The sequence below is a fragment of the Hemiscyllium ocellatum genome, chromosome 9 (genome assembly GCF_020745735.1).
Source record: "Hemiscyllium ocellatum isolate sHemOce1 chromosome 9, sHemOce1.pat.X.cur, whole genome shotgun sequence".
NCBI lineage: Eukaryota > Metazoa > Chordata > Chondrichthyes > Orectolobiformes > Hemiscylliidae > Hemiscyllium > Hemiscyllium ocellatum.
Window position 1 is genome coordinate 110,543,549 of NC_083409.1, and position 13,921 is coordinate 110,557,469.

Below are 13,921 nucleotides of genomic sequence, written 5' to 3' on the forward strand. Positions count from 1 at the left end.
CGGGACGCTAAATATCTTCAAGGCAGAGATTGATAAATACTTGATGTCACAAGGAATTAAGGGCTATGGAGAGAATGCGGGTAAGTGGAGTTGAAATGCCCATCAGCCATGATTGAATGGCGGAGTGGACTCGATGGGCCAAATGGCCTCACTTTCACTCCTATGTCTAATGGTCTTAAGGCAGCCCACCTCTACCTTCTCAAGGGGCAACTAGGGACAGGCAATAAATGCTGGCCCCAGCCAGTGACACCCAGGTACCATGAATAAATATAAAACTATATGTTTAGTAGAAGCCGCCCCCTAAGATGTTGACACCTCCGTGTTGGCACCAGCCACATATTTTGCCCCTTGGTAAGGACATTTCTAAAATGGGGTGGTAGGTCTCCCAAGTGAAACAATGAGTGAAGACTTTGGGGGTTATGAGATTGGAGGTGGCGATCGCTGCCCTGGGCTTCAGACCAAGGTTTAACCACTGGGTGTCCGATATAACGGGTGTCCGATATAACGGGCCCCCTCCCTCACACAGTCTCCCGAATTGAAATGGGATCACGGTGGGGAGAAAGTTTGGGAAGCAGCTGCCCTACGATGGGGTGTGTCCAGTTTAATGAATTCACAGCGACGGTGATCCTTCTCATTTCATTGTCTGCAGCAGAAATGAACATTTTACCAAAGCAACTGTTGGCTTCACTAATTCAGTGAAAAAGATGTGTATCTGTGGGTCTGAGTTTTCAGGAGTTTTCCTGCCTGTTAACTCGCGTTGTGTTATAAACTGTGAAATATGCAGAAACGTTGGCATTTGTCACACCTGCTCATTAGATATTGCATTAGCTGCTAGTCTATTTCTGCTTTATCAAAGACACAAGTGGCTGGACCCTCTACTTTCGAAGGTCAGTATTATGTTAGATCATTTCTTGTTTGGGACTGTTGTCCTTATTCAGCTGTTCCGTACAGTTTCATTTCTGTTGACATATAAAAAAAACTGCAGGACACGAACCAGGTAAACGTGTAAGCAATTAAGTCTGCACTATATGTTTTTCTCCCCCAACCCACGTATTCAGAGATGTTATTACATATGTCTGGAGCAGGTGGGATTTAAATCCAGGTCCCATGGTCTAGAGGTTGTACCACTACCACTGTCACAAGTGTCCCTACTTCACATTGGAAAATAACACAAGAATTAGGCACAGATTTAGACCATGCCGGGTGATGCATTGGGTCTGGATAGGATGCTCTTTGGAGGCTCGGGGTCTGAATGGCTTGCTTCCACACTGTGGGGATTCTGTGGACGCACAGCATTACCTCTGTTTCTCTCTCCGCAGCATTACCTCTGTTTCTCTCTCCTGTTTCTGTCCCCAGAGATGACGGCAGACCTGCTGAGTTTCTCCAGTGATTTCTGTGTGTGTTTGTTTCTGATTGCCAGCATCTGGATTGTTTTGCTTTAATGAGTAAGAATTGACAAGCTAACCGTCCCATCAGTTTGCTAACCCAACCATCCTCACACAGCACCTTTTATAAAGGACCTCTGTACCCCCATGCGCAGCTGGAGGGGATTTCAGAGAGACCCCATGGGGACACAGTTCCAGGTTGCTGTTGGATTTTTTTCCCCCCTCTTTTTGGAGTTCGTGGTGGGACCCGAGGTTGTACCCAAAATGTTTTGCATCGGTAACTGCAAAGAGATGCACAGAATGCTTCAACCCTGAGTGTTTGTTTGTGATGGTAAAGCCTGTATTGTAGCTTGTGCTTGCACCGGTCTAAGTGTATTACAACTTGTATGCCTTTTGAAAACTTGAAAACAAATGATGGTGACACTGTTACCCTCATTGCTGTGTGAGTTTGCACACAGCATGTGAGAGACATGTGGACCTTCTTCAGCAGCAAGTCGCTGGCCGCTTCTCCCGACAAGTATTTTGTGCGTGATGTGTTTAAATTATGATTTTTTTTCCCCGTGTATAATAACTGCAGATTTTATTGTCTTATTGTATTGTAATCGATCATCTTAATTTGCATACAGATGTACATTGAAAGTATTTATACATGTTGCTTAAGAGAAAAAAATGTTACATTGATGTTTTTTTAAATAATATGGTGTTGGTTAAAGCCTGGTTGCCTGTGCTTGGTGTTCCTTGACGAATATTGTAGGAGATGTGTTTTGGAAAAACTGTGGGAGGGTACAGTCCATACATATGAGCTGGTCTGTTGTAGAGTCGTACAGCACCGAAGAGGCCCTTTGGCCCATTAAGTCTGAATTGTCCCATTTTCTAGCACTTGGCTCCTGACCCTGAATGTCCTGACATTTCAAGTGCTCATCCAAGTACATTTCATCATTAGACTATCTAATGCTGTACCCAGTAGCTGTTTATTCCTGATGTGGAGGTGCTGGTGTTAGACTGGGCTGGACAAGGTGAGAAGTCACATGACACTAGGTTACCATCCAACAGGTTTATTTGAAATCACAAGCTTTCGGAGCGCTGCCCCTTCATCAGGTGAAACTTAGTGCGCCGAAAGCTTATGATTTCAAACAAACCTTTGGACTCTAACCTGATGTCCTGTGATTTCTGACCTTGTGTTTATTCCAACACTAAAACATTGACTTAACATTCTACCCTCAGGTTTTATAAAGATTAACACATTTGCAAAGACTTGGCGCTTAACCTGTGACCAAACTTCTAATTTAATCCGTGTTGCACTGGGCAATGTGAGATTTGTTAATTTCCTTTTTAAATTTGAGCATTTGAGTCACCAATGACACTTCAGTGTTTAATCTCTCCTCCTCTCTCTGCTTTCTTTCTCATGGACTGTCTCCTGCTACAGTTTGGAGGTGAATCCCCTCCGTACAGTGCCCGAAATATTTCCTGAGGGGTTATCCAAAGGCAATAAAACCTAAAACACATAGAAACATGGACATCAGAATTTGAGTGGATTCTTACATACCTTTCTGAAGTGAGGCACTAATTTGATAAGACCATAAGATGTAGGAGCGGAAGTTGGCCATTCAGCCCATCAAATTCACACTAACCCTCCAAAGAGCATCTCACCCAGACCTGCCATTCAATATCAAGGCTGATCCAATAATCCTCAGTTTCACTCTCCTGCCTTTTCCTAACTGGTGATTCCACCACTGATTAAAAATCTGACTATCTCATCTTGAATGTATCATACATATTCACACTCCCTACAAGTGGAAGCAGGCCATTTGGCCCATTGACTTCACAATGACCCTCCAAAGAGCATCCTACCCAGCCCCACCCTATCCATGTAACCAAGCATTTCCCATGGCTAACCCATCTAGCCTGCACATCCCCGGGCAATTTATATGGCCAATCTACCCTAACCCGCACATCCTTGGACTGTGGGAGGAAACCGGAGCACCCGGAGGAAACCCACGCAGACACGGGGAGAATGTGCAAACTCCACACAGACAGTTGCCTGAGGGTGGAATCGAACTTGGGTCCCAAGCGCTGTGACACAGCAGTGCCAACTATTGAGTCATCATGCTGCCCCTGGTATTTAATGACCATCTTTGACAGCCGTCTGTGGTAAAGAATTAGACAGGTTCACTCCCCTCTGAGACAAGCTACTGATGGTACATCAGATGATGTGGTGTCTTACAATTGGTTGAACCTTTGTTATAAAGATGTGTATAATCTATTCTCTTGATAACTTGAACCTGTTTAACATCCAGCTGGACAATTTAATGCAAAAACTTTGCCAGTTGCAGGTAATTACTGTTTGTAAAACAGAGGGTTGAAGAAGCCAGCCTGAAATAAGCTATTTTACCAGATTTTTATCCAATGTGTTTGACCCTTTAAGAACAGATCTGAAGCAATACTCAGATATCTATCAGACCCTGCTTACCTCATTATTTTCATGAATTCCAAATTTCGTCATATCAATTGTAAAGTAATGTTTATTAGGCATGACCAGTTCAATCTCTTCCATCTTAAAACAAAAAGAAATTAGATATTAGTGATCTATCATTAAGTAACATTACAGATGAAGGTATGCTTTTCAATGACATTTTTAACAAGGTTTTGAATGAGATTGGAAACATATGCAATACCTTAGATATTCTAAAATCCTCCTTGTTTGAAAAGCCATTTGGCTTTCAATTTTAAACCGCATCAGGAAATCCTGTTTCAGTCACTTCTGCTGGACATTGCTGATCACACTTGGGTTTGGGATGGTGTCTACTGATAATGTCAAAAGGAACTCTCTGATTAGCAATGGCTTGGTTGTTGCGCACTGACTTTTCAAAGCTGTGGGTTCGAATCCCACCTGTAGAATGGGGACAGTAAAAATCTAATCTGTTCATGATGAGGTAAAACATGAAAGAATGAGAGATAACCTTTCTGAAATATAAGATTCTTACGGGATTTGACAGGGGAGGTGCGGAGAGGTTGTTTCACCTTGTGGGAGAGTCAAGGACTGGAGGGTATCATCTCAGAGTAAGAGGTTGTATATTTAATACCAAGATAAGGAGGATTTTTTTTTTGTGGGCAGTGAATCTGTGGGATAGGGCAATCAAATCTGAGATGTAAAGTATACTTGAGATGTGAGAGACCAAATTATCAGTAATCTCGGCATGTCCTTATTCTGCTGTGGGACCAGTAATGCCTCTGTCTGTGGTGGATTGGAAACCTCAGTTCCTTTGTCATTCAGTACTGAGTAGAACATGGCTGCCCCTTCTTTGTTACAGCATTGAGGAGGCCATTTGGACCATCTTGTCTTCACCAGCTCTACTGTCTTTCTTGTTCATTTCTTTGTGGGATGTGGGTGTTGCTGGCTGGGCCCAGCATTTATTGCCCCTTGAGAAGGTAGGGGTGAACCGCTTCAGCCCACCTGCTGTGGATTGACCCACAATTCCACGAGGGAGGGAATTCAAGGATTTTGACCCACAACACTGAAGGAACGGTGATAGATTTCCAAGTCAGCACGGTGAGTGCCTTGGAGGAGAACTGGAATGCGATGGTGTTCCCATGTATCTGCTGCCAGATGGAAGTAGTTGTGCGTTTGGAAGGTCTGGCTCTCTCACCTCCTGTCTTTTCCTCATATTCTTGAACAGCGTTTCTATTCAAAAAATCATCCAGTGCCCCTCTTCAATGCCTCAGTTGAACCTTATTCCACCACCTTTCCAGGCAGTGAATTCCACACCCTAACTCCTCACTGGGTGAGAAAACGTTTTCTCAAGTTATCCTTGCTTCAGTGACACATCAATGTATTTCCGTTTTTTTTTTACACAAACAGCTTTGCCAAAAACACCCACATCCCATGAAAAATACTCCCTGTCTACTCTCTCCAGCCCCTGTCTCAGTTTTCAAAACCTCTACCAAATGTCCTGTCAGTCTCCTCTCCATGGGGAAAAATCCCAGCTTCTTCCATTTATTCTCATCATTGAAGCTTCTTATTAGAACATAGAACATTACAGCACGGTACAGGCCCTTCGGCCCTCGTTGCGCCGACTTGTAAAACCAATTTGAAGCCCATCTAACCTACACTTTTCCGTTATCATCTATATGTTTATCCAATGACCATTTTAATGACCTTAAAGTTGGTGAGTCTAATGTTGTTGGAGGCAGTGCGTTCCTACGCCCCTACTACTCTCTGAGTAAAGAAACTACCTCTGACATCTGTCCTATATCTATCACCCCTCAATTTAAAGCTATGCCCCTTCGAGGTAGCCATCACCTTCTGAGGAAAAAGGCTTTCACTGTCCAATCCGATCTAATCCTCTGATTATCTTGTATGTCTCAATTAAGTCACCTCTCAGCTTTCTTCTCTCTAATGAAAACAGCCTCAAGTTCCTCAACGTTTCCTCCTAAGACCTTTCCTCTATACCAGGCAACATCCTAGTTAATCTCCTTTGAACCCTTTCCAAAGCTTCCACATCCTTCCTATAATGCGGTGACCAGAACTGCACACAATACTTCAAGTTCGGCCGCACCAGAGTTTTGTACAGCTGCAGCATGACCCCATGGTTCTGAAACTTTATCCCTCTACCAGTAAAAGCTAACACACCATATGACTTCTTAAGAGCTCTATCAACCTGAGTGGCAACTTTAAGGGATCTATGTGCATGGACACCGAGATCTCTCTGCTCACATACACTACCAAGAATCTTACCATGAGCCCAGGACTCTGCATTCCTGTTACTCCTTCCAAAGTGAATCACATTACACTTTTCTGCATTAAACTCCATTTGCCACCGATCAGCCCAGCTTTGCAGCCTCTCTGTGCCCCTCTGCTTCATCACTGTCCACAACTGTACCCTTCGCTAATTTACTAACCCATTCTTCTACACCATCATCCAGGTTGTTTATAAAAATGACAAACAGCAGTGGACCCAACACAGATCCTTGCGGTACACCACTAGTAACTGAGCTCCAGGATGAACATTTCCCATCAACACCACCCTCTGCCTTCTTTCAGCTAGACAATTTCTGATTCAAACCACTAAATCACCCTCTATCCCATGCCTCTGTATTTTGTGCAGTAGCCTACCATGGGGGACCTTGTCAAATGCCTTACTGAAATAAATTATTCCTGAAACTATTCTTGTAAATCGCTTCTGCACTCTCTCTCTCCAATGGGTTCACACCTTTCCTATAATGTGTGCTCACAACTGCACGTGGTACTCCAGCATGAGATCTAACAAGTGTCTTATACAAGTTACATATCACTTCCCTGCTGTTTGTATTCTACATCCTTACTAATAAAGCCGAGGACACTGTCTTCTTTAATAACTGCTCTCCCCACCTGCACGGCCACCTTCAGTGATTTGTGTACTATTACCTCCAGGTCTCTCTCTGTTCCTGCACCCCTTTAGAATTGCACCTCCTATATCATTTTGCTTTTCAACTTTCTTCAGACCAAACTGCATCACCGCACACTCTCTGCAGTGAACCTCCTCTGCCACCTATCCACCCACTCTACCGACTTGTCAAAGACCTTTCGGGAGTTCCACACTGTCTCCCCTGCCGTTTGTAATTCATACAAGTTTCGTGTCATTTGCAAACTTTGAAATTGTCCCTCGCACGCAAAGCCTTACGTCATTATGTCAGCAAATAAACGTAAACTTTAAGCTCAATGATACAGTAATCCATTCCAGCATTGTTTGTCCTGAGAATGTCCCAGTGTCCAGCTGCACACGAACATTAGGATTTGGGCTATTGGCAATCGAAGGTGGACAGTTGAGAGGGACATAGTGCAGGTTAGTATTTAGCTCAGCAGCGAAGGAATAATTATTTATTCTCTCGTGGTTTGTGGGATGTGGGTGTTGCTGGCGAGGCTGGCATTTGTTGCCTACCCCTAGTTGCCCTTGTAACTGAGTATCTTACTGGGTCATTACAGAGGGCAATTAGGATTCAACCACATTGCTGTGGATCTGGAATCACGGCAGATTTCCTTTCCTAAAGGATATCAGTAAACCAAACGTGTTTTTATAAAAAGCCAAGACCATTCGATAAAGGAGCAGAATTAGGCCATTCAGCCCATCGAGTCTGCCATTCAATATGGCTGATATATTTCTCAACCCCATTCTCCTGCCTTCTCCCTGTAACCCTTGGTACCCTTACTCATCAAGGACATATCTATTCTTGTAAATACTCTCAAAGACTTGGCCTCCACAGTGCTCTGCAGTGAGTTGCACAGAATCACCACCCTCTGGCTGAACAAATTCCTCCCCACCTCTTTTCTCGCTTGTGGAACTAGGCCCTTCAGCCTAACAAGTCCACACCGACCCTGTGAAGAGTGACCCACTCAAACACATTCCACGAATCTACTACTCTACATTTACCCCTAAACAGTACACCTAACCTAAGCATCCCTCAGTTCTGAGGGATCATCCCTTTACTCTGAGGCTGTGCCTTCGAATCTTTGTCTCCCTTGCTGGTGGAAACAGCGTCTCCACGTCCACTCTATCCAGGTCTCCCAGTATTCTGTAAGTTTCAGTTAGATTCCCCTCTTCCTTCTAAATGCCAGAGTACAGACCCAGAGACCTCAACCACCCCTCACATGAGAAGTTCCTCATTTCCGGGGTCATTCTTGTAAACCTCCTCTGGATCCTCTCCAAAGCCAGTACATTCTTCCTTAGATACAGTGCTCACAATATTCTAAATGTGGCCTGACCAGAGCCTTCCACAGCCTCAGCAGTACATCCCTGCTCTTGTATTCTAGCCCTCTTGAAATGATTGTGAACATTGCATTTACCTTCCTAACTGCTAACTGAACCTGCATGTTAACCTTAACAGAATCCTGAACTAGAACTCCAAAGTCCCTTCGTTCTTCAGATTCCCAAAGCCTTTCTCCATTTGGAAAATAGTCTACACCTCTATTCTTCCGAACAAAGTGCATAACCTTACAAAAGTCCTTCTGCAGCCTCCACACTGCCTCAATTCTACCTGTCCCTCCATCTATCCATGGATCATCTTCCAAATTAGCAACAATGTCCTCTGTTCCTTCACAGATTAGATTCCCTACAGTGTGGAAACAGGTCCATTGGCCCAACCAGTCCACACCGACCCTCCGAAGAGTAACCCACCCACACCCACTTCCCTCTGACTAATGCACTTATCACTATGGACAATTTAGCATGGCCAATTCACCTGACCTGCACATCTTTGGACTGTGGGAGGAAACCCACACAGACACAGGGAGAATGTGCAAACTCCACACAGTCGCCTGAGGCTGGAACTGAACCTTGGGACCCTGGCGCTGTGAGACAGCAGTGCTAACCACTGAACCACCGTGCCGCCTAATTGTTAATGTATAACATGAATAGTCGTGATTCTAACACTGACCCCTGTGGAACTCCACCATTCACTGGCTGCCATCCTGAAAATGATCCTTTGTTCCCTACTCACTGCCTTCTGCCAGTTAGCCATTCCTCCATCCAGCCAATACCTTTTCCCTGTCATTATGAACTTTTATTTAGCAGCTTCCTCAGTGTCACTTTGTCAATGTCTTTCTGGAAGTCCTAACAGGTGATGTCCACTGCCTCTCCTTTGTCTGACTTGCTCATTACCTCAAGAATTGTAACAGATTTTTAGGCACGACTTTCCCTTGACAAAGTAGGAGAAAGTGAGGACTGCAGATGCTGGAGACCAGAGTTGAAAAGTGTGGTGCTGGAGAAGCGCAGCAGGTCAGGCAGCATCCGAGGAGCAGGGGAATCGACATTTCGGGCATGAGCCCTTCTTCAGGAATCAGGGCTCATGCCCGAAACGTCGATTCTCCTGCTCCTCGGATGCTGCCAGACCTGCTGCGCTTTTCCAGCACCACACTTTTCAACTTCCCTTGATGAAGCCGTGCTGACTCAGCCCTATTTTAACCATGCCTTTCAAGAGCTCCACAAACTCATCCTTAATAATGGACTCTAAAATGTTATAAATGACTGAGGTCAAGGCCTATAATTTTCTGTCTTTTCCCTCTCTCATATGGGTGTTATGTTAGCCATTTCCCATTCCTCTGGGAGCCTCCCTGACTCCAGTGAGTCCTGAAAGATCACCGCCAATACCTCCACAATTTTCTCCACTATCTCTTTCAGAATTCTGGAGTGTAGCCCATTTGGTCCAGGTGATTTATCCACTTTCAGACCCATCAGCTTCTCCATCACCTTCTCCTCAGTGATGGTCACTACACTCCCCTCTGCTCCCTGACTCTCTTGAAGTTCTGGCATGCTGCTGGTGTCTTCCACCATGAAAATCAAGATAGTTGTCATGGTTACCATTTAGTAGTGTCCCTCGTAATGAAGAAAACTGCCTCCATTTTATAATGGGAAGGAGTGTGGGAAACCACTCTCACTGCACCCCCCCAGGTCATCTCCTCTGCACAGAAGCTCCTCAGCCACGTTCTCAAACAGACTCGTTACCACAGCCACATCTCCTTCCTCAGCACCAATCCTCTTCCTGACCTCTCCGTCCCCACCCCACTCCGGCCTATCACCCTCATCTTGACCTCCTTCCACCTATCACATCTCCATCGCCCCTCCCCCAAGTCCCTCCTCCCTACCTTTTATCTTAGCCTGCTGGACACACTCTCCTCATTCCTGAAGAAGGGCTTATGCCCGAAACGTCAAATTTCCTGTTCCTTGGATGCTGCCTGACCTGCTGCGCTTTTCCAGCAACACATTTTCAGCTCTGATCTCCAGCATCTGCAGACCTCACTTTCTCCTCCTATTCCCAAAGTGTGAAAAGATTAGTGATTGCATTGGCCAGTACCCTGCAGTGAGATGGTGAGAGCAGAGGATAAGCAGTAGACATCCACTTTGTGCAATGGCTGATACTGACAGGAACATTGGAAGTAGTTACTTAAACCAGACACTAACCTCTGGAACTCTGCTCAAACAGAGGCACTGAGCATCATAGAGGGACTTCTGGACAGAAGGAGAGTATATTCCAGAGTCATAGGGACCCGCGAATGTCTCAATGATAGCATCCTTCACGCTATTCCTAGAGAAAACAGTCATCCTGGTTAGTCCTAATGTTCCACCAGTTATAGATCATAGATCATAGAAATTTACAGCATGGAAACAGACCCTTTGTTCCAACCTGTCCATGCCGACCAGATATCCTAACCTAATCTAGTCCCACCTGCCAGCACCCGGCCCATATCCCTCCAAATCCTTCCTATTTATATACCCATCCAAATGCCTCTTAAATGTTGCAATTGTACCAGCCTCCACCACTTCCTCTGGCACCTTCTGCCTGAAAAAGTTGCCCCTTAGATCTCTTTTATATCTTTCCCCTCTCACCCTAAACCTATGCCCTCTCGTTCTGGACTCCCCGACCCCAGGGAAAAGACTTTGTCTACTTATCCTATCCATGCCCCTCATAATTTTGTAAATCTCTATAAGGTCACCCCTCAGCCTCCGACGCTCCAGGGAAAATAGCCCCAGCCTGTTCAGCCTCTCCATATAGTTCACATCCTCCGTCCCTGGCAACATCCTTGTAAATCTTTTCTGAACCCTTTCAAGTTTCACAACATCTTTCCAATAGGAAGGAGACTAGAGTTGCATGCAATATTCCAACAGTGGCCTAACCAATGTCCTGTCTGACAATCCCTCACTGCCTGAAGTTGAGAATTCTCAGTGTATGGGTCACTGCTATTGGTATCAAACTTGCGTTTACCATGTGTCAGACCCCAAACACACCCAGAATTTCCTCAATCCAATTCACACTCAAAGTCATATGCCACTAGGTTACAGTCCAACAGGTTTATTTGAAATCACAAGCTTTCGGAGCATTGTCCCTCTGTCAGGTGATGCTTCAGCGCTCCAAAAACTTGTGATTTCAAATATTCCTGTTGGACTACAACCTGATATCGGCTGACTTCTGACTATATGTGCCACAAGTCATGGAGAAAACCTTTAGGAACCTCTGATGGAACGTCCAGCCTTTAAGCCTGTGAGATACGATGGTTGGTTGGACTGGCCACATACACTGGGAAGCCCTTATGTATTATTGGGACCACAGTAACCCCTGATACACACGGGCAACAGACGGTCTGACTCCTTTTAATGGTGGTACAAGGGGCAGCTCCCAACCTTTTGGAAAGGGACTGTTCACAGAAAATCCGTCTGGACTGGCAACAGCAAGTGGCCCATTATCACAGAACCAAGAGTTGGATGATCAGGATTGAGTGGAGGAGCAGGCTCGAAGGGGGTGAATGGCCTACTCCAGCTCCTATGTTCTATATTTTGATGTTAATCGCTGCCATACATTGGCTGTAAAGGTTGACCAATCCAGTGGAAATCCATAACCTCACTCTTGTAAGTGAGGACCAGAGAAAAGACAAGTATGACATTAACGCGCAGCAGTTGCAAATACCTACCAGGCAGCATCAAAGTTGACATGTCTGGGCCGACTGTAACGCCACTTAGCAAACACAACGGTGGAGAACACTCTGTCCCTCACTTCAGGCAGCGTAGTGAATCGATCTTTTCGGAATCCCTCAAAGCCAGACTGTGTTGTTTTTAAGACTTTCATGTCTTTCAATCCAGAATGAATCACGGGGGGTTCTGCAAAGTGGACAGGAGCACGGGGGTAAGAATCTTGCCACTTCAATCATCAGCCCGTGCCAACCTCAGCACAACTTGTCCCTCCCAACCTGTCAGCCAATTGGCACTCTTTTCTCCTACAATGTCAATTGTTGTGATGGCTTGAAATTTGGCATTCTTGCATGTAAAATGGAATGCTTCAGCAGCGCACGACTCTTCTCAACAATATTCAAAGTGTGACAAGCTGGAACTTTCTTGAGGAGGTGACTGGGTGTGCTGATGAGGATAGTGCAGTTAGAAGATAGAACATCACATCGCAGTACAGGCCCTTTGGCCCTCAATGTTGCGCCAACCTGTGGAACCATTTGATGTAGTCGGCATGGACTTCAGTAAAGCTTCTGACAAGGTCTCACATGGCAGACTGGATTAAGAAGCTAAGAGCTCATAGGATTCGGGATAACTAGATCCAAGATTAGCTCATGGCAGGAAGCAGGGGTTGACAGGCGAAGAGTTGTTTTGTGACTGGAAAGTCGTGCCCAGCGGTGCTGTACTGTCGGGTTCAGTGCTGCCTCCCTCACTGCTTGCTGTGTAAGTTAACAATCTTGACATAAATGTTGCAGGTATGATTAGTACGTTTGCAGATACCATGAAAATTGGAGATGTGATAAATAACGAGAAGGAAACCCATAGGCTACAGGATAATATAGACAAGGTGGTCAGATGGACTTCATGGTGGCAAATGGAGTCCAATCCTAATAGGTATGGAGTGATGCATTTTGGGAGGAGTGACAAGGCAAGGGAGCACATGATGAATGGCAGGACCCTGGGAAGTATGGAGGATCTGTGCCTATCCACAGATCTTTGAAAGCAGCAAGACGACCTATTGAAGGATATTGTGAAACTTGAAAGGGTTCAGAGAAGATTTTCAAGAATGTTGCCAGGGTTGGAGGGTTTGAGCTAAAGGAGAGGCTGAACAGGCTGGGGCTGTTTTCCCTGGAGCATTAGAGGCTGACAAGTGACCTTAGAGGTTTACAAAATTGAGGGACATGGATAGGGTAAATAGGCAAAGTATTTTCCTTGGGGTGAGGGAGTCCAAAACTAGAGGGCATAGGCTTAGGGTGAGAGGGGAAAGATATAAAAGAGACCTAAGGGACAGCTTTTTCATGTACAGGGTGGTACGGGTATGGAATGAGCTGCCAGAGGAAGTGGTAGAGGCTGGTACAATTACATTTAAAAAGCATCTGGATGGGTATATGAAAAGGAAGGGTTTAGAGGGATATGGGCTTGGTGCTGGCAAATGGGGCTAGATTAGGCTGTGATATTGAGATGGATGAAACAGAGGCTTCTGTCTCCGTGCTGTGCATCTTTCTGACTATGTGACTCTATGACAGTGGTCAAGAGGCATATAGATTATCTGTCTTTATTATTTGAGGCATGGGATACAAGAACAGGGAGGTTATGGTGGATCTGGATATAACAAAGTCAAACTACAGCTGGAATACTGTGTGCATTTCTGGTCCTCACACTATTGAAGGGTGTAATTGCACTGGAGGGGGTGCAGAGGGGATTCACCTGGATGTTGCCCAGAATGGAGAGGCTGGATAGGTGAGGATTATTTTCCTCAGAGTGTAGGAAGTTGGGGGGGGGTGCTAATTGAGGTCTGAGGGACATAGACTGGGTAGATAGCAAGAAATGGTGGCTCAGTAGTTAGCTGCCTCAAAGAGCCATGGACCCGGGATCGATTCCACCCACGGGTGACTCTGTGTGGAGTTTGCACATTCTCCCTGTGTCTGCGTGTGTTTCCTCCGGTTTCCTCCCGCAATCTAAAGATGTGCAGGTTAGGATGGATTGACCATGCTAAATTGAGGGCTGGGTTAGGTGGTTAGGTGGGTTAGCCATGGGGAATGCAGAGTTACAGGGTAGGGGGTAGCA

At 45.4% G+C, this 13,921-nt stretch overlaps 1 protein-coding gene across 1 annotated transcript in view; it reads right to left on the reverse strand.

Annotated features, from left to right (window-relative positions):
• Positions 1 to 2,805: 2,805 nt before the first annotated feature.
• uox (urate oxidase) overlaps positions 2,806 to 13,921 on the reverse strand; it is a 31,785-nt gene continuing 20,669 nt past the window's right edge. The window contains exons 4-7 of the mRNA XM_060829616.1: positions 11,824 to 12,010; positions 10,319 to 10,442; positions 3,856 to 3,939; positions 2,806 to 2,880 (exon numbers count right to left, since the gene is read on the reverse strand). Of these exons, the coding sequence (XP_060685599.1) occupies positions 2,806 to 2,880; positions 3,856 to 3,939; positions 10,319 to 10,442; positions 11,824 to 12,010 (470 nt within the window). The remainder of the gene's footprint in view (positions 2,881 to 3,855; positions 3,940 to 10,318; positions 10,443 to 11,823; positions 12,011 to 13,921) is intronic.